Consider the following 19,045-nt stretch of genomic DNA (forward strand, 5'->3'; position numbering starts at 1 on the left):
GTCAATGAATTGTAAAATATTAAAGTGCGTCTGACAATACAGTCTCTGGCTGTATTATCAGACGTACTTTAAATTTTTACATTTCATATGCAGTCTCCTTCATGATTTTCCACTCTTTTCTACGCAACGACAAATTACCGGGCTCTCGGTGAACCGAAGAGAAAGATCTCCGCGGAACGACGCGCCGCTCCTCGATTCCATCCTCAAAGGTCAAAGGGAGAGACGGTTCCGAAGGTTCGGGGTCTTTGCGGTGATTTTGATACTCGTCGATTATGAAAATGGAGACGTGCCTCTCCTCGTATCGCGAGCGAGACGACGGGGAACGGGACGGAGGATGGGACCGACCTGTGTTGGTCGTCTCCAGTCAAATGACAAAAATCAACAGAGCGTCGTTCGACTAGCCGCAAGACGCATCGCGAGTAGATATTTGAGCAGGACCGTTTCTTGTTTGCCATCGCGTGGCGGTTTCGGACGGCGCGGACCGGCGGACGCGCGCAAGACGACCGTAACCCTATCGGTTATTTGTGCTAACAATTTCGTGCACGGAGTCGCGATCGTCCTGGTGTCGCGACGTGTCGTCGGAGGACGCGCGCAGCCATCTTTATTGAACGAAGGCGGCCACCTCGTCGCGGCTGTCGAAGGTAATTGCAATTTCCATCGCGACCACCTGGACGACTCGCATTATTCTAATTTTTTGTTCTCTCTCTAATTTCTAATTCTAATTTCGCTCAAATTCCGCGAAACTATTTCTCCATCGCTCCTTGGGCCATAAATCGCGCGACGTCTCCGTGAAATCTCGTCGAGGGTGTGTCGATGAAGGAAAGTGTCTTTCGTCGCATCTTCGCGGAGGATGCACGTGAAGCAGCACCTGGCGACTGAAGTAGTCGTAAAAAAAGAACGGAAAGGAAAGATACCGAAAAGGAAAGTCGGGAAAGAAAAGATCATATATGAAATTTGCCTGTATATGATTATATATAATCATATATGTACACAACGAAAAAATACTGTTGCTTACAAATTATATGCAGATACAATCGAAGTAAATGCTTCTGGCTATTTGTGCTTCTGACAGCACATGATATCGACATTTAATCAAATGACATAACATCATTTTTTTCGTATAGACATATATGATCATATATGTAACCACATATATGGGCAGAATTCATATATGGTTTTATATAATTACATATAATCATATATAGTTATTTTATATGCAAATTTGAATAGTATTTCTTTTTGCCGATGTCTTGAGTTGCTGCTTTTGATATTTTTGAAGAGGATCTTAAAGTTACGGTCGCAAAATGAACTTGACACGGAATCTTCTTTTCTAATCTCCTTTCTCGTGATTTTGACAATGTTAATCATACGACTGCTTGTTGATTGTTCAAGTAAAAAAAAGTATTGGTTCAACGTTTTACAAGTTTGCTGAATCATAAATGTCGTTTTGTGGATACATCTTTTTATTTGAAAGAATAATACAAAAAATCTTGGCATACCTTTTCTTGCTTCTAACGTCATTAAATAAGGACAATCACGGCGATTGGAACCGGAGCCTTAATGTACAGCGAATTTTTCAAATAATATCAATTCCCACAAGGCTGGACATCTTTAATAGTACTTTGTCAACGTTACACTGAGAAAGAAAAAATATATTGTAAAATATAAAGATTTATTTCACAGAAATAAACGTTTATTTAAATACGGCGAAATAAAATTGTATTCGTAGTAAATAAACTTATTTAAGAAAACTTAGGTATATTTTATAGAAATATATGTTTCGTCATATCACAGTTAAATTATTATCTAACCAATAAATATCATCAAGAAAATGTCGCAAGAAACATTTACTTCGCAAAATTTCCATTTCTTTTTTTTCAATGTAATATGCACAATTCGTATTCGAATCTTTTCGATTCAAAATTTTCGAATTATCCGGGTTCGAATCATAGGGATTCAGATTCGAATCGAATCAGATGAAATTTGATTCGACTCGAATAATTCACATATTTCTGGTGTGTACGCACGCACGCACGCACGCACGCACGCACGCACGCACGCACACGCACACACACACACATATATCACATTAGAGTAATCAGGATAACGATCTCGTCGCGATTCTCCGTTTAGCAGTCTGTGATGACTCGATAATTAAGATATTTCGACGAAGGTTTCCTCACTCTCTATCTTTTCTCCTTTTCACGCATCTCCGACCAGTTCGGTGTTGCGCACGGTGGCGTGTCATAAAAATTTTTACTTCGTACAATCTACGCGAGCTGCAACACTACAGAGATGTTTACGATACGGACATCTTCGACTATTGCTACCTGCCGCTAGGTAGTCTGCCTATACAACTGGTGGGCTCTCGGTATTCATTTATCGCATTTGAGGGATGCCGCCGCGGTTACGATCGCTTTGATAAACCAAATCCCGACTCGGCTCTTTTTGTTCCGCTATTTACAGACTACAGACGCTCTAACGTCTTCCAAGCGGAAGTTGCGCGCCTCCGTCGTCCCGAAGGCATCTACCGGGAAAAGTATCGTTGTCCTCCGCAAAGATCTCTATTTACGATGTTTTCTCGTGCATCTTGTTGTGTAAACCGTTTCGGGCTATTTATTTGAAAATCAACTACATGATAACGTAAGCGCCATCCATGGAAATCTGTGATTCCCAACTTGGAACTTTTACTATACTTTTTTGTGCAATACGACGCGAAGCACATTATCTCCTCGATGTAAACTCGTGCGATACTACACGGAAAAAGTGCTAGATTCAAATAAATAATTGCTCTAACACTCCTTGGGAAATTAAGAAAAATTCGAAGCTTCGAATATGTCGCATCGCCCCTAATATTTACTTGATCCAAATAGAATATCTTCCACAAGTAAAGTATTTACCGAGTAAAATATTTATTTGATTCACGTAAAAAATGTGCTAAGAGAGTACCAAGAAGGAGTACCGGAATAATTATTTGCTCGAGTCTAAAACTTTTTTTCTTGTAAAGAATAATAAAGAATGAGCTAAAAACAAAACTCAGGGTATTCAGAAATTATATTTGCACTTGTATGAGCACGTTAACTCGTCAATCGGTCAAAAAGTGAAATGTTTGGACCTTTCGAAAATAGGGAAAAAAAGGAGAAATCAATAAAAACGCAGCGGGTAACTGTGTCGCGGAAGGTCTTCAATCTTCCTTTTCGCCGGGCTCGTGTGCGTCCGGCTCGAATGGATTCTGACCTCGATCGATCTCGAGATTGACGTTCCCGCGTTCTCGTCCGATCCCGGCGTGGTCACCAGCGTTCTCGTCCGCGTCTACGACGACGTAGTCTTGTCGCGCGCGCTCGCAGACGATCCTCTCGTACTCGACATTCGGATTACCCAGCAACACCGGGTACTCCATCGGACGCCCGACCGTCGTTTTCTGCCGCATCCATTCTCTCTCGCTCGCACGGTGGGAGTAATCCAGCAGGGCGGCGCAAGTCTGCGTGATTTCGTCGTGGTATCAATCGAAAGCCTCAAAGGAACGTGTCTCAAATAACATCGCGGAATTAACGATTATCGAAGTATGCCAGACTCCTCGTCTCGACCTGTGAGCTTCCAAATTGAAACGCAACTGTCGAAATCGAACCGAGCTCTTACCACCAGACCGTCGGGGATTCGAGTGATCGCGTGGCCGGTTTGCGCGTAGCAGCAGCACTCCTTGGGCAAAATGTGCGACACCAGCCGTCCGTCCTTCGCGATGATCCCGTGCACGGCACTAGCTCCCAGGATGGGGTTGTGGACCGGGAAGGGAAACAGCAGGGGAGTCGTCAGATAGGCTTCCGGGACAAGCTAGGGAAAATCAAGAATTCACTGAAGACAGATCGCCTTCTTCGGGCTATTTTTCTCTTCCTTCTTATTGTTTTTTTTTTCATTTTTTTTTTCTTTTTACTGTCGTACAGACATCCGGTTTATTCTTATCATACTGCTCGCGATCGTTCCAATCGAATGAGAGTAAAGTATACATTTTTGCAACGACGAATTTTGCGTCCGTATCTCGTGTACTGCGGGGAAAATCGTGCCGCAAATGCCGGGTTCGTTCCCCCTTGTTTCTCGTCTCGATCGACGCGTGATTTCAGCGCGACGTCGGGGGTAACACGATGAGCATTTGCGGTACCGTTTTCAGGTTTAAAACATTGTAGGTCTGTCGTAGGTCGGTTTGATTTATCTCCTTTAGCTACCGTTGCTTATGATATTGTATATCGCACGAGTACATTTACGAGTTCTTCGGATTAATTGAACAATACTTCGCACCCTTCTTTTTGACTTGCGTCACCCGGCAAGTGCGCGATATATCGACGCCCAGAAGAGGAAGAAGATCTCTTCGTCGACGACATTCATCGCATACTCTATCGATACTTAAGCGTTTCGGTTACCACGAGCTTTCTCTCCTTCCTTCCCTGTCTTCTACGGGTATAATTGATTTATTTGTTTTCCCACTATATGATATTCATGCACGGCTCCTCGACTCGACGGCTGAGTACGTTTCGTTAAGGCGTGGTGGCTTACGTTCGGTTCCGTCGCATGAGAGAATTGGAATATATCTCTCGAATTATATTAATATACTTTCATGTCACACACGCGCGCGCTAACCCCGTAGAACAGTGTCTGCCGGTATCTAGATAAAATTATCTATATCATCATCCAGATGAACAAATAGATTACATTATCTTTATCTAGATGAAAGAAATACAAAATCTATCGATCTTCATCTTAGATAAAAGATGACGTGTTATCTCATCTAAAAATTATTTGAAATGATGCTATGGTCTATATTCTAAACTCACTTTTCGATAAAACGAATGAAATAATACGGACCTATACATTAAGTTCGTATTAGACTAGGGATTGCAAATTAGATTTCAACGAATCGACACATTTCGGTTTTGTTTGCTTTGGTCTGTTCTTTTTAGCTGCACCAGTTCAGCAGTGCAACTAAAAATAACAGACCATATGTTTCAATCAATCACAATCCTTCACAGTCAATAGTCTGATATGGGCTTTATAAAAGAAGACTGAAATAATGATTGCATTCAGAAAACACAGCGATTAGTGAGCAATCAATGATTAGTCTTTTTGTTAGATCTTTAAATTTGGGGCGATTACGTTGACGAATTACTTAACCGTTGTGCAATTTTATAATTGGCATAATTTTCATTATAAATTATTATAAAGTCTCTCACGAAATTAATATCATCTAAAACATTATCCAGATAAGTAACGCTACTTATTTTTCATCTAGATAAATTAAAGGCAAAATAATCTCATCTAAGATGAATTTCTCGGGTTTTCATCTCGTTTTCATCTAGATGAATCTGAAATCATCTAAGGCAAACACTGCCGTAGAATGTGTTCCACGTGTTTCGGGGCGGAGGTGCGCGGCATTTTGTTTTCACTCGCCGAGCGATCGCACGAACAGAATGAGGGAAGTTTTCTCTCTTCTCTTTTCTTTTTTTCTTTTCTTTTTTACGCGACCATACGTAGGACGTAAGAGCGCGACGGTGAACGCGACATAAAAGCTTTTTTTCTCCCCCTTTAATTTGGTCCCATTATAGGTACAGGATGTCCGGTACACGAATTTATCTCGAATTAACTGGTCGATCGACTAGACGCAAGCAGATAGATATACAAGCACGTGTTAAGAACCTGCAAAACGTCGCGCAAATATACTTCATTAGAATCGTTAGACGTCAGTCAGCGCGGGCTGATGAAAAGCGCGAAATGGACTTCCGCTCGAGGCTGACGTATCGCGAAGCGAGAAGTCAAATATGAATGAATCAGCTGACACCTAAATGCGGCATGTAAATGCGATAAAACGTGTGACACGTAAAAATATCACGTGAAATATCGTCCTGACTGACAAACAATGTACGCCGTTTGAGAAAATTCGATCGGCCATTTCGTGAGTGCGGCGAAAGTATCACAAAGTCCAAGGTAACGCGAGAAGTTGCTGCGAGAGACGTTCAGACGCAGATTCTTAACATGTACTACCGTGCATCCCCCTTCGCAATTTGTTTCCCGGAAGCGGAAGAGCGTTCAACCGGTCGGCTTCTCGGCTCCCTACGCTCGCAGCGTTAACTTTTATTTCATCGCTTCTCCGTGCGTCAATACGTACTCACCTAAGGATTCTACTAAATAACTCGTTCTTTTCGTCGCGCATATTCGTTCTCCTCTGTTTCACACACGAGTATAATATATATGTATACATATATATATATATTTATACAGGGTGTCCCGAAAAAATACACTTCCATTGCTTCGCGTTTTCTGCAGTACCTGAAGCAAAACGGTCATCGCGGTTTGAAAGCAAGCGTTGACTAAAAGAAAAAAATTATTCATTTCTGCAGATTCTTTTAAAGTTTGAAAATGAACCGTACGCCAATGAACGCCGACTTCATAATCGTGTTCAAAGTGTGCATACATGTTTTCGGAACACTCTGTATACATATGTATAATCGCTCGTCGGCGTGTACAACAGCGACGATATCTAACAACAGTGATGGAAGGTGCCGATCGTGGATCGTCTCTCTCTCTTTCTCCCTCTCGGCACGATTTCTCTTTTGATTATATCTTCCTTTTGGCATACGAGACGCGGTGTATCGTGCGCTGCTTTGATTTCTCGATAAGGCGAGAGAACCCGACGAGAATCCCCGACGCGTCCCCGATCCTCTGGAAGGCACAATCTCGACGAACATTCGCAGTTTGTCGGGACGTTTCGTACGCCAACATCGATCCCCGACAGCTTTCGCTAATCGATTCGCACTCGCACTTCGTTACGCATGAGTCGCGCGCGCACGAGTCCCCGCTTCTTCCCTTCTCGACGCGCGGCGCGCTGCGAGTGCTTCTGACGAAGACTTGGTCACGGAGGGAGTTTCGGGAGGATCGAAGCCGACGTAATTCCGACGAGCTCGATTATCATCTCGACGATTAAATCGCGACGTCGCCCGTAGAACGTAGACGCGAAATCACGTTCTCGTGAACGTGGAAATTTCGAATTCACCGTAATTATGTCGGTTCCGACGGGGGGGAGGGGGGACTTCTCATTAACACACGCAACACGGAGTACGGAGTAATTGCTCGCTAACATACCGAAATCTCCTACATATAAAAAAAAGAAAAAAGTTGATTACGTCACACAATCGCGACTTCCTCTCTACTCTCTCTGTCGGAAGAGTGATGTATCGCCGTATAACCTCGTCGCAACCATCACGCGTCGGAAAGCTACGGGGGACCGCTTTAGCCTAAACAAGACAAGGACGTAGTCCCTACGGGAGTCGATCTGCAACGGTATTTCGGTATCGTGTCGACGGCACTTGCCGGTATCTCGATCAATCTGAAAAACGTAGCCTGCGCTCACGACGATAAGAAAAGAAATCGACGCGACTCGCTCACCCCTCCCGAAATTGCTGCGGAAATACAAAATCCCGTGAATTTATTCCCGCGAATACTACCATCCGTTGGTAGTGTTTTAGACGGGGAATTTTCTCAATAATAAACACTGACACCGGCAAGCGTCTCTCGCTTGATAAGCGCACGATACCGCGTGGAAAGAAATTGGTGTCAATTTCAGACTCATATTTTCATATATAAGCGAGAATATATAATCTTACATGAAGATATAAATTGCTATATGAAGAGCTTCTGAAAATATTGAATAGAAAGAACGATATCTTCAAACTGATGTAATTCTTAGCTCGAAGATATCGTTTTTTCTATACTAGAAGAAAGGTTTTTTTCAAATTTGATAAATTTTATCGCATTCTAACAAATTTCATCATCGGTATGCTTTCAAAGAAACTAATGTTTCGATCAATAAGTACAATTGTTAGACTTTTCCACGAATATATATATTTATGTTAAATAAATAAATTCGTTCAAAACGAAAACAATTTTCTTATAAAGAAATTATTTGTTTCATTACATATTTATCGTGACCAAATAATATTTTATCTGGTTGGAAGATATTACTTCGAATAATAGCGTTCTTTCTGTTAAATAATAGAGTTTTCTCGAATGAGAATAAAACTTTTACTCAAGCAAATAATATTTCGTACAGGCATATGTTTCTATGAAACATATTTCAAAGTCAAATAAGTGGAAATACTAAATCTAAAGAAACCTTTTTCTTTGCGTATATCCAATATCTTTTCCCTTCAACTCACGAAAATTATTCCTCGATAACAACAATATGATATCCTTAACACTTCATTGCCAAACACGCGATATCGCGTGATGCGAGTTCCCACAAAACAGCCGATTACGCGTTATCGCGTAATAGATATTTAAAGTACATAAATCCTATGTACATAATAATAAAAGCATATAAATAATATATTAACTTATTTTGAGCACAATAAAAACTAAATAAAAAAATTGTTTAAATACGAAATTCCAATTTTCAGCTTGGCAATGAACGTGTTAACGGAACTGCACAAAATTTCTTCATATAAGTAAATTTCGTACTTCACATAAAATTATATGTTTTATTTATAGATGAATATATAAGTTTTTAATTGATACTAATTAGTTTTCCGTGCGCGCAGACGGACTCGCTTAAATTTCGCTACCTATAGCACCTACGTGTGGACTGTGCCATCGCGGCATCGTCGCCGGCTGTCTGCAGTACGACGCGCCGACGACGCCGTCGCCGACGGCGAATGTCGCCTGGTCCTCGGGGTCGAATGTCCTTCCGGCGTTTGCGGTGGCCGTCGCGGTCGCCGCCGTGGTGGAAGACGCGGAAGCGGTCGCGGCGGTCGGCTCGGCAGCCGTCGCGGCGTTTCCCGCCGTGTCCAACAGCGGCAGTCGTTCCCTACTTACGTCGCCGCTGTCCGCCTCGCCGATGTCGCCTCCACTAGCGCCGCCGCTACCGCCGCCGCCGCCGCCATTCTCGCCCACCATGTTCACGAAGAACTCCGACCTGGAGAACCTGCCGATCTCCGTGGAGCCGAAGGCCTGGTGAAAACCCGGAAGCGGCTGCTTCGCGACCGGCTTCTTCTTCGGCTCGAAACGCTCGCTCGTCTGCCAAGACTGGCGCTCCTTCTCGCGAGCGAGCGCCCCTTCCTGCGGCTGAAGTCGATGAATTATCGTGAAGTATCGCGATATGATAAATTGTGGCGATACGGTAATCGGGTCACTGAAATATAAATATATACTGGAAGAGACACTGCCATATAACGCCTATGAATGGAAGACGTGGCTGAGACAGAAGTTTACGGTAACTTATCTCTTACTTATACTACGCCTAAATCTATCTCTTTCGAAAGAGAGCGACGCATATGAGCACGAGAAAGAAAGAGCGCCCCAAAGTTGGCCTCTGTCGGCTTCACCTTTTTATCTCCAGTGCCTCTTCCAATATGGATTATATTTCAGTGATGCGGGTAGAATAAGTACGCGAGAATGAGAGAAAGAGAGCGTTCTCTTACCATGGAAGTTGGCACGAGTTCATCCAGAGACATCTCAGTGGTGACGGTACCCGGCTCCCATCTGGTCCCGGCGTCCTCCTCGCGGCGATTCATCGCCGTCGTCGAGTCTATAACGGTATCCACCGCTGACTCTAACAGCCTCGGCATCTGCGAATCGCATCATTCTTTATTAAGGATGTATATCGCCTATAAGTCGAAAAAAAAGAAAATATTATGAAAGAATTACAAATTGATCTACACTGCATTTAAAACCGACACCAAAAGTTTGACAGTAATTCAGAGCCTGGATCAAAAATTTCAATTTAAAGGAGGCTATAAAGCGAAATGAGTTTGACAAAAATTTGATAAATCTTGAATTACGTGTACATTGAAATATTATCTAACTCGTCGCTCGTGCAATTAGGAGAAGATCGATTGTTCGAGAGTTAAGATATTTGTAACTAAAATTGACACTTTTTATACATGTTCCTGGAGAGAGAGAGAGAGAGAAAGAGAGAGAGATTAGCATGCTATTTTTAATTTTCATTTTTAATATCTTCCAAAGTAAAAATAAGATCTGATGAAGAACTACTATGATATTAAAGACTAATATGCAGATTATACAGATTATTCATAAATTTCAGAATCATCACTTTGTTTTAAAAATACAAGTTCATATTGTACCGAGTTCATAACTAATAATAATACTGGAAATATATGTATATAAATATGCAGATGTTTAAACACTTATATATCTCTTTCTACTATCTGTGCATTTCTATCAGATCAACTGATGCATAAATATAGCTCTAATAAGAAAAATAAAAAATAATAGTTTTACATTTACAATATATTATGTATACACATGTCTATTCTTCATGTCTCAACTTCTTCTAAATTAACATTTATTACATAGGTAGTGAAATAAATGTATAGGAATGTAATTTCGTTTGGTAAATAACGAATGGCTCCCTTTTGACGCGCTAATGAAAATACGGCATTAATAAGCATATACATTCTTAAATTTTTTTCTTCAGAATGTCAAATTGACGTAATGCACGGCAGTGCGACTTCCCGGAATTATCACGGAAGACGGCATCTTTCCGCATCACTCTCTAATTTATGTGATTCGCGTTTAGTCATTTGTATATATTTAAGTACCTGGTGCTCCGCCGGCGGATATGACGCGCGAATGCTCTCGACGTCCAACTTGCTCGGAGCGTAGCCCATCCGCGACGCATCCTCCGTGAATGCGCAGTGCCTGCTCGCCGGTCGATCCCGCAGGAAAACGGCGTGCCGCGGGCCCCGAATCGCCGCGTTGCGAGTCATTGCGGAAACGTCTGAAAAACGTGAAAAAAAACGGCCTCTTTCAAATATCTCCGATAAGCCTCAGGCCGTGGAAAAGCGACTCTTCACGGAGAAACCAAGTTTTGCCGAAGAACAGTAAATTATTTGTTAATATGGGGACAAAGAAATTTGTTGTACGGAAAGAATAATTTTGCCGTTGCAGCAAAACGTCGTTGCGACAGCAGTCGCGTAACCCACTATAAATTATTTTGCTGTCCGTGTATCCAGCAAATAGCAATTAATACTCCTAACAAATCTTTCTGCTGCTCAAACAAATTTTGTTTTGCTGTCACTATATCAACAAACAATTTGCTGTTGCAGCAAATTTTTTTCTCCGTGTTCCATCCTAAGAAATTATCCCGTTTAATGACGTCAGAAGCGAGAAAAGGTATGCCACGATTTTTTACATTATATTTTCAAATAAAGAAGATATATCAGCAAAATGACATTTGTGATCGATCGGTTCAGCACACTCGTAAAATTGGACGAACACTTTCCTTTTACTCGAATAATCAATAAATAGTCGCAAAATTAATTCGACACGGAGCCTCCTTTTCTCATAATTTTTGTCAATGTTAATCTTATGACCACTTATTTATTGTTCGAGTAAAAGAAAAGTGTTCGTCCAATTTTACAAGTTTTTTGAATCGATTACAAAGGTAATTTTAGGAATACATTTTTTGGATTGTAAAGTATAACGCAAAAAATTTCAACGTGCGTTTTTCCGCTTCTGACGTCATTAAATAAGGAAGATAGTGATTACTCCGGAGCCTTAAATGCGCGGAGACTCGTTTGCTGAGGCGCAGTTAGCAGCGCGAATGTCGAGTCTCAGCGAAATCATGCCGATCGGGGATCGGTGTGGTAACGCTCGAATACCGCAACACAAGACTTACGCGGCAGCATACCGTGACAAAATTGGCCCCACGGACCGTGTGTGTGCCCGTGCGCGTTCTGAACATTCGGCTGAAGGATGCCGGCCATTTGTGGTGACGGATGAGGCGTCCTTGGATGTGGATGAGGGCTCGCGCTATTCTGCAATCAAGAAGGTCGTGCGACTTTCGCAAAGCGCGCCAAGAACCAAGTGAGAGATCGCGCCCGTCCCAACCTTTGCCGCGCGAACTTTCGCAAAGTCGCCGATTAAGCAATTGTTTCCACAGCAATAATCTCGACACGCGATATCCATCATCGTTTCGATGAACACACGATCCTCTGCGAAACGTATACGATCGCCGATTTTCGCGGAGTTGAAACAGAAAAGGAAAGGAAGAGCGAGAGAAAAGTTCCGGATATTTCGCGTATCCGCTCAATCGATCACAAGTGACGTTTCACGAACGTGTCTCTTTGTTTTTCAACATATTTTGCGGGAATTTGGAACGTGCGTTTTCTCGCTTTTGATGTCGTCAATCAAGATGACCGCGGCGACAGAAGAGCTTTAACTATATCATTTTACAATTAATCATTTTCAAATTAGCAATGAGTTTCTTTGTTATAAAAAATTTCAAAAAATACATAATCCTCTGTCAATGTGTGCAACCCCGATTTCTGCGAGGCTGAAAGAACGTCCAGAAAAGAAAGAGCGAGAGAAAAATTTCGAATATTTCGTATATCCGCTCGATCAATCACAAATGCCATTTTACGGGCATGTCTCTTTGTTTCGACATATTTTGCAAGAATTTCGAGCGTGCATTTTCTCGCTTCCGACGTCATTAATCAAGGTGATCACGGTGACGAAAAAGCCTTAAGGCTAAGGAGTAGTCGCTAAGACTGTCCTTGTTTAATGATGTCAGAAGCGAGAAAATGCATACCGAGATTTTTTGGGTTATACATTCGAATAAAAAGATATATGCGTCCATGAAATATGCGTTCGAACATTTGTGATCGATTCGGCATAATTATAAAATTGGATAAACCCTTTCCTTTTACTCGAACAATTAATAAATAGTCGCAAAATTAATTTGACACGGAACCTTCTTTTCCGACCGCTTTTTTCATGATTTTGTCAATGTTAATTTTACGACCACTTATTGATTGTTCGTGTGAAAGAAAAGCGTCCGTCCAATTTTACAAATCTACTGAATCGATCACAAATCTCGTCATTTTGTGGGTACATCTTTTCACTTGAAAACATAACGCAAAAAGTTTTTACGTTTTCTCACTTCTAACGTCATTAAACAAGGACAATCACAGCGACAAAATCCGGAGCCTTAAATATATAATTTCACGGATTATTTTCGAATTAGCCGAAATTTTCCGCGTCGTAAAATAATTTACGACCACATGGAAAAAAATTAGCGTTATAAATCACCGTCTTATAAATCAAGACATTCTCATATATAAGCAAGAATATTATTATCTTCTTAGAAAGTTTTTAGTCTCGAATTGAAGTAATATACCAAGAAATATAGCAATATAAATTCAATTAAATCAAGACTAAAAATCTAAGAAGATTACGATATCTTTGCTTATACATGAGAACATCTATTCTCGATTTAAGATTTAATTTTTTCCCGTGCGAGAATGAAAGAAACAACCAAGTGCCGGGGGATCGAAGTTTTCCCGATAACGTTCCCCCCGGTATCGGGAGAATCGAGCGCTTTGTTACTTGATAAGGGTGCCACTTCTGGCCGTCGACGAAGTCGGCGTATTCCGCCGCGGACTCCTGCCTGCGAATCTCCCTCTCGGTAACGGCGAAGTCCGTCGGCGTGTGGCCGTTGGGGGAGAACGCCGTGGCGCACTCCTGACTCCTTTGCTCCTTGATCGAGGTCTTGTCGAGGCCGCGTTGCTGGTGCATCGTGCCCATCGCCTGCAGCCTCTCAATGGGATCGCCGTCCACGTACCAATCGCCGATTCGCGGCGAATGGACCGGCTTGGGGCGATGCGCCGCGAACCAGGCCTCGGCCGCGCGATGAGGAGGGCCGATCGGGACGGACGCCGCTGGCACGCAGTCGAAGGTGCGATGATGCTGGTTCAGAAAGCCGCCAGCCAGCGATGCGGTGACGGCGGCGGGTGGGCCGCCGATCGCGGCCGTCCGGGCGTTCGCGATCGCGATCGCGCTCTGCAGGATCGAACGCCGCGAACGTTCGCGGCTCTGCTCGCGGCTCTGTTCGCGCATCGCTTTCCGCAGCCTCGCTTCCTTCGGATTGTACACGTAATCTGCGAAGTGACACACGTGCGTGAGCACTTTTACTTATCATCGATGCGTCGACGCGCGGCGACGTCGCGAATCTGATAACTTTCCCTCGGTAAATCGCCACGGAGGAGACAAATTCTGATGGAACGACAAATGTGTTCGTCGATATAGCGACAGCGGGAGAAAATTTGTTCGGACGATAGAAAGATTTGTCAAGGGTATTCATTGTTCATATATTACCCGGCAAACAGCAATTAATAATCTTGACAAATTTTTCTGCCGTCCAAACAAATTTTTCGCCGTCTGGGCAAATTTTTTTTCGCCGTCACTATATTGACAAACATCCGCTGTTCTGGCAAGACTTGTTTTCCCCGTGCGAGAAGGCAAGGATTATTATTATTATTATTTTATAATCGGCATTCCGCACGTCGCTCCGCGTGTTCCGCTGAATTTCAAGCGGCAATTTAATCGTCCGATTGAACACCTTCTCTCGGCAGAACTTATTTATACTTTTTACTACGCGCATGCGAGCGTGCGTGCCATTCGAATCGAATTAAATAATCATCGAGGTAACAAAAGGTACGGTTTCTTTTAAAGTTTGGAAAAAAAAAACGGTTTTTCCGAATTTCCCCGCGAATTTTCTCTTAGTTTTCCTTATCATCTTTTCTTACGAGAAAAATTAATCCGGCAGTGTTTTCAACCGAACGCGCGTGAATTTTTCTAAACGAATTTCTGCACCCTCGCGACAGAAGCCGAGGAAATCCGCGGAAGAACGATGTTTCTTTTTTTCAAAATTTTAAAACTGTATCGAAAGTTAAGGACGAAACAACGATCATCCAGAAATTGCGCAATTCTCGCACGTGACGCGCAACATCTGAAACGCCTCGAAACTGGACGGAGCCTCCGATCGGCCCGCGAATCGGCGCACAAGCCGGATCATACACGACGATCTCTACCTGTCGGATAGGTGGCCGGTATCGCCCCGTTGTATCGAGCGTTGATCTCGATCGCGTTGGAGATCGGCGCGGCATCGTAGCCGGCGTACGCCGCGTTACCATTGTCGTAACAGAAGTACTGTTGTTGCTGCTGCTGCTGCTGCTGCTGCTGGTAAAAGTGACCACCTGCCGAGTAAGCCTCGACGTAATTGCAGCAGTCCATCTCTGCGCTGCGGCCTCGCGACCGATCAGTCTGCGGGATCCGCTCTACTGGAGACGCGCGAGAGAGACGCGTACTCTCTCACTCTCTCTCTCTCTCTCTCTCTCACGCTACGCTCCCCCGTCGTCGCGCATCGAATTGCCGGACTCGAATCTGCCTCGAACCGGTCCCGAACTTCGATATCCCGCCTGACGGACCTCCTTCCGCACCCTCTCCTCCTCCGCTCGTGTCGCTTCGATTTTCCTTCGACGTTTTCCCCGAGATCGCCGTCGAGACGCGTCTCATGGTGGTGCGAGCGAGCGAGAGATATCAGACTCGATCAGCAGCGGGTCGTCTCACGCGCGAGATCCCCGTGTCCGCGCGTATATCCCTTCCGGCGCCGAGACGCATCCTTCCTCGCTCCGAGCGCCGCGCGAATTCTGTCAACGACGCGCACGACCCGCGAAAATCGACCCGACTGACCGACCGACCGCGCGCGCGCCTCCTCACGTGAACGTAAACACCGATCACACGTGCGCGAGGATCCTCCTCGTCGTCGTCGTCGTCGTCGTGAGTCGCCGCCGCGCGCGCTCTCTTCTTAGAGCGAGAGAGTCCTCCTCGTCGGGTGCGCGCGTGTCACCTGAACGAATCCGAACGCCCGTCGACGGACGCGCGCGGGAAATGAACGCGGCGACCCTATCCGAATCGCGTCCACAGGCGGTTGGAAAGAGAGGAAGAGACGGGGAGAGAGAGAGAGAGAGGGAGGAAGAGGGAGAGAGAGAGAGAGAGAAAAGCCGATCGATTTCCCGATTTCGCGGGTCCACGTCTCGCGCTCTCGCGAACGTAAACACCGCCCGGCCGCGCGCGCAGTGCACCAGCTCTCTCGCGGCGTCTCTGCGACGCGTTTTTTTCCGGGTTCTCTCCCCCGCGTCGCGTCTTCGTCTTCCTCACTGCGAGGCCGCCGGACGTGGGAGGGCCGTGCAACTCGCGGGCGTTCGATCGGCCTGCCGTCTCATTCCGTCGGGAAGACCGAGCGTTCGCGGTGCGGTCGCGCGCACCGCCGTCGTCATCGCCGACCTCGTCGGTCTCCTCTTCCTCGTCACTCTCATCGTCATTGTCATCCTCGCCGTCCTCCTCGTCGCCGTTCTCATCGTCGGCCCAACGTTTTCGCGTTCTCCGCGCGGAGGAATCAGCGAGTCATCACCTCCGGTCGCCCTCACCGACGACGACGACAGCCAGTCGCCGCGGGTCCGCGTGCGGCCGACGCGGCCCGGCGTGTGCGAGCGGGCCGCGCCATGCTGCAGCGGCGAGATCGATAACAGAAGCCGCGCTTCTCCTGCGCCTCTCGCACACCTGCTGTTCTCCGGCGAGCTGGCGCGGCTTATCTTCTCTTTGTTGACACTTTCCCTCGTGCGACCACGCGAATCCGCTCTTCCTCCCGATTGATCCTGCCGAGCCGGCGAATTCGCCAATTCGCGCGAGATTTCTCTCGTGGACGATTGATTCTCTCTCTCTCTCCCTCTCTCTCTTTCTCTTTTCCTCGTTGGACGACTCGACGCGGCTACAGGAACGTAAAATCGTCGGACGTAAAATTGTCACCCTCCGACGGCTATCTTGATATCTCTCTCTCTCTCTCTCTCTCTCTCTTTCTTCCCCCGTTTACGTCTGTTAATTTCGCTCGCGTTAATTAGTCACTTGACCTAGTCTAGTACCACGGCACATCGATCAATCAATCTCGGACATCCTGGTTCAGCCGTCTAATTTCCACGCGCGCGATGTTCCTTATCCTCGCTCTAGCCCGGCGCGTTTCCCTCTTCGCGCGAAATCGCGGGATCTAAATCGATCTCGAGAACATCAAGAACGGTGCCCGGCGGCTCTCTCGCGTCTCCCCGCGCAGACCACGAGCGGTGTGCACACCACTTATCTGTCTCTCCCGAGGAGAGGAGTAGCACAGCTGCTGTCTGTCTATCTATTAGCCGCTATCACCGGAGAATTTCGCGCCGTCTACCGCCGCTAGCCGCGAAGTGAACGAGCGGAGCACTTCCGGTCTTCGGTTTCCGGCGAGTTTCGCGCGCAACCGACCGTTTTGCATGATTACCGACACGAACGTCGTCTCACCCCCGTCGTCATCTCTCTCTCTCTCTCTCTCTCTCTCTCCCTCCCTCTCTCTCTCGGCGGCGCGCACGACGACCTATTTACCCGTCTGTTTCCCACTGTCTGTCACGTCGCGCCGTTACTCGCGCGCGGAGAGAGGAGAACGAACAGAACGAACGAACGAGGCGCAGGCGGGCGGGCGAGCGGACGCACGCGCGCGCGCGCGTGCCGCAAGCGGGAACGGCGGGCCGCACACGGGAGACCCGCGTCCTTCCCTCGCGGTGCACTCCGATCGCACTGATTTCACCCCGTGGCGGAGGCGGCGGAGGCGGTGGCGGCGGCGGCGCCGCGACGAATTTACGTGCGTTTCGTCATCGACGAGCCGAAGCGGCGTGAAAACGGAGGGGGGAGGTGCAGGAACGGAGGGTGCCCTTCCCACCCTTCCGTGCGTCAGAGCGCGGGAAGAGGGTGGGGAGGGGGGAGGAAACAGTGGCGGATTTGCCGATAAACAGTCGGCCGCTCAGAGAGCTGCGACCATCGAAAGACACCGCACAGAACGTCTTGCGCGCGTCTGTGAGCGTTGACTTTTCTCTTTCTTTCAGGCCTGCTTCGTAATCATAATTCACGAACGGGGGACGAATAGTAGAGGGGTGAGGGGAAGGGTTGAATAACGACCGATTAACATCAAGTTTCATCTGAAACTGGCTTGAATGTATCTTTCGTAATTAGAATGATTAGCATTGTTAAACTTTACGCAGAGTTCAGGGTGTCACGGTGCAGCCCGCTTGGGGTTCCTCGAGCTCGGGATCCGCCACTGAGAACAAGAAAGGCCGGAGGAGGGGCAGGGGGGAGGAGGAGAAGGTGAGACGAGAGAGAGGCAGCAGGATTCTCCTCTTCCATCGTCGTCGTCATTGCCCTCTTCAACGGCTGCTTCGAGCAGCCGCCGCGAGCGGGGCTCTTTCGCGTGCAACGCTCTCCGCATCGACGCGGCTCCGCGTGTCGGAGCTTACGGCCTCGAGTCGATAATTCGTCTCTCTCTCTCCTTGCGTCCGCAGGCCGCTCGCGCATCGTCGGACTCGCGTCGTTGCGTAGATCCGCGGCTTCCGCGGGAGGATCGCGCGCTCGTCGTCGAAGAGGATTAACTCGGGGCTGAGAGAGGCGAAGCTATATCGCATTATAGGCGGCCAGGTGCTTCGATTAGTATGTCTTCCGGCCGTTCGCGGATGTTCCGCGTCGCAATGAAAGCGAGAGAGGCAGAGAGAGAGAGAGAGAGAGAGAGGGAAAGAGAGAGAGGAAGAAAATTGGGATTCGTTCTGAACGACGCTCTTTCTCTCCGATCGCGCCGACTTCGTCTGCGCTTGTTCAAATCGCGAATCGCGCTTTTGTACATAACGCGCTACACCCCGCGTTCTAGGCGGGAGCAATTACGCATGTCGCGGCGCGTCTCATCGCGTGTGCGAGCGATTAATCGCGCGTCGCTAAACGAACGAGCGAGCGAGCGCCGCTGATTAAATATTCTCCCATTATCGTTCGCTGATCCGTGCGCACCGAGGCCGATACGCGCGCATCGGCGGCCGCGCGAACGAGCGAGAGAGAGAGAGAGAGAGATAGCCTCTTTCCTCCACCCACGCGCCCTGTTCTTTCTCCCTACCTCTCTCTCTCTTCTTCTCTCCCCCGTCTCTCACCCTCCCCGCCGTCGCTCTTTCCCTCTCGTTCCTCGCTCGCATCGGCATGTCGGTGGATCGATGACCGGCGATCAGCCCGGTGCACGTCGCGCGACACTCCTCCGCGTCCACCATCGGCTCGTCGTGCCGCCGGCTGGATGCAGGGGCCTCGACATTTTGACGGCTTCTCTCGGCGCGACCTACTCTGCGCGCCACCCTCTCTTTTACCCCCCCCC

The 19,045-nt window shown here is 46.7% G+C and overlaps 1 protein-coding gene across 2 annotated transcripts; it reads right to left on the minus strand.

The window, feature by feature from the left end:
* Positions 1-8,499: 8,499 nt before the first annotated feature.
* LOC106747588 lies at positions 8,500-17,421 on the minus strand. Of its 2 annotated transcripts, none has more exons than XM_014625251.1 (6): positions 14,874-17,421; positions 13,390-13,940; positions 11,693-11,819; positions 10,602-10,780; positions 9,462-9,608; positions 8,500-9,105 (listed from the first exon to the last, which is right to left on the minus strand). In XM_014625251.1, exons 1-6 carry the CDS (start codon positions 15,073-15,075, stop codon positions 8,593-8,595), a joined length of 1,719 nt encoding a protein of 572 aa, XP_014480737.1. In that variant the 5' UTR covers positions 15,076-17,421; the 3' UTR covers positions 8,500-8,592. The 2 variants fall into 2 exon arrangements, with proteins under 2 accessions (XP_014480737.1, XP_014480728.1); XM_014625242.1 differs by having other exon boundaries at positions 11,681-11,819.
* Between the last annotated feature and the right edge of the window lie 1,624 nt (positions 17,422-19,045).

The sequence above is a fragment of the Dinoponera quadriceps genome, unplaced genomic scaffold (genome assembly GCF_001313825.1).
Source record: "Dinoponera quadriceps isolate SergipeBrazil2010 unplaced genomic scaffold, ASM131382v1 scaffold282, whole genome shotgun sequence".
In the NCBI taxonomy this organism is placed as follows: Eukaryota; Metazoa; Arthropoda; class Insecta; order Hymenoptera; family Formicidae; genus Dinoponera; species Dinoponera quadriceps.

Bases quoted from the DNA above. Each gene is read 5' to 3' on its own strand.
- LOC106747588 (XM_014625242.1), bottom strand. From the start codon at position 15,075: ATGGACTGCTGCAATTACGTCGAGGCTTACTCGGCAGGTGGTCACTTT. The intron at 10,781-11,680 runs GTAAGTCTTGTG...CACGTTTTTCAG, and splicing joins TTGTCACGGTATGCTGCCGC to ACGTTTCCGCAATGACTCGC. The intron at 9,609-10,601 runs GTACTTAAATAT...TGCGATTCGCAG, and splicing joins ATCCGCCGGCGGAGCACCAG to ATGCCGAGGCTGTTAGAGTC.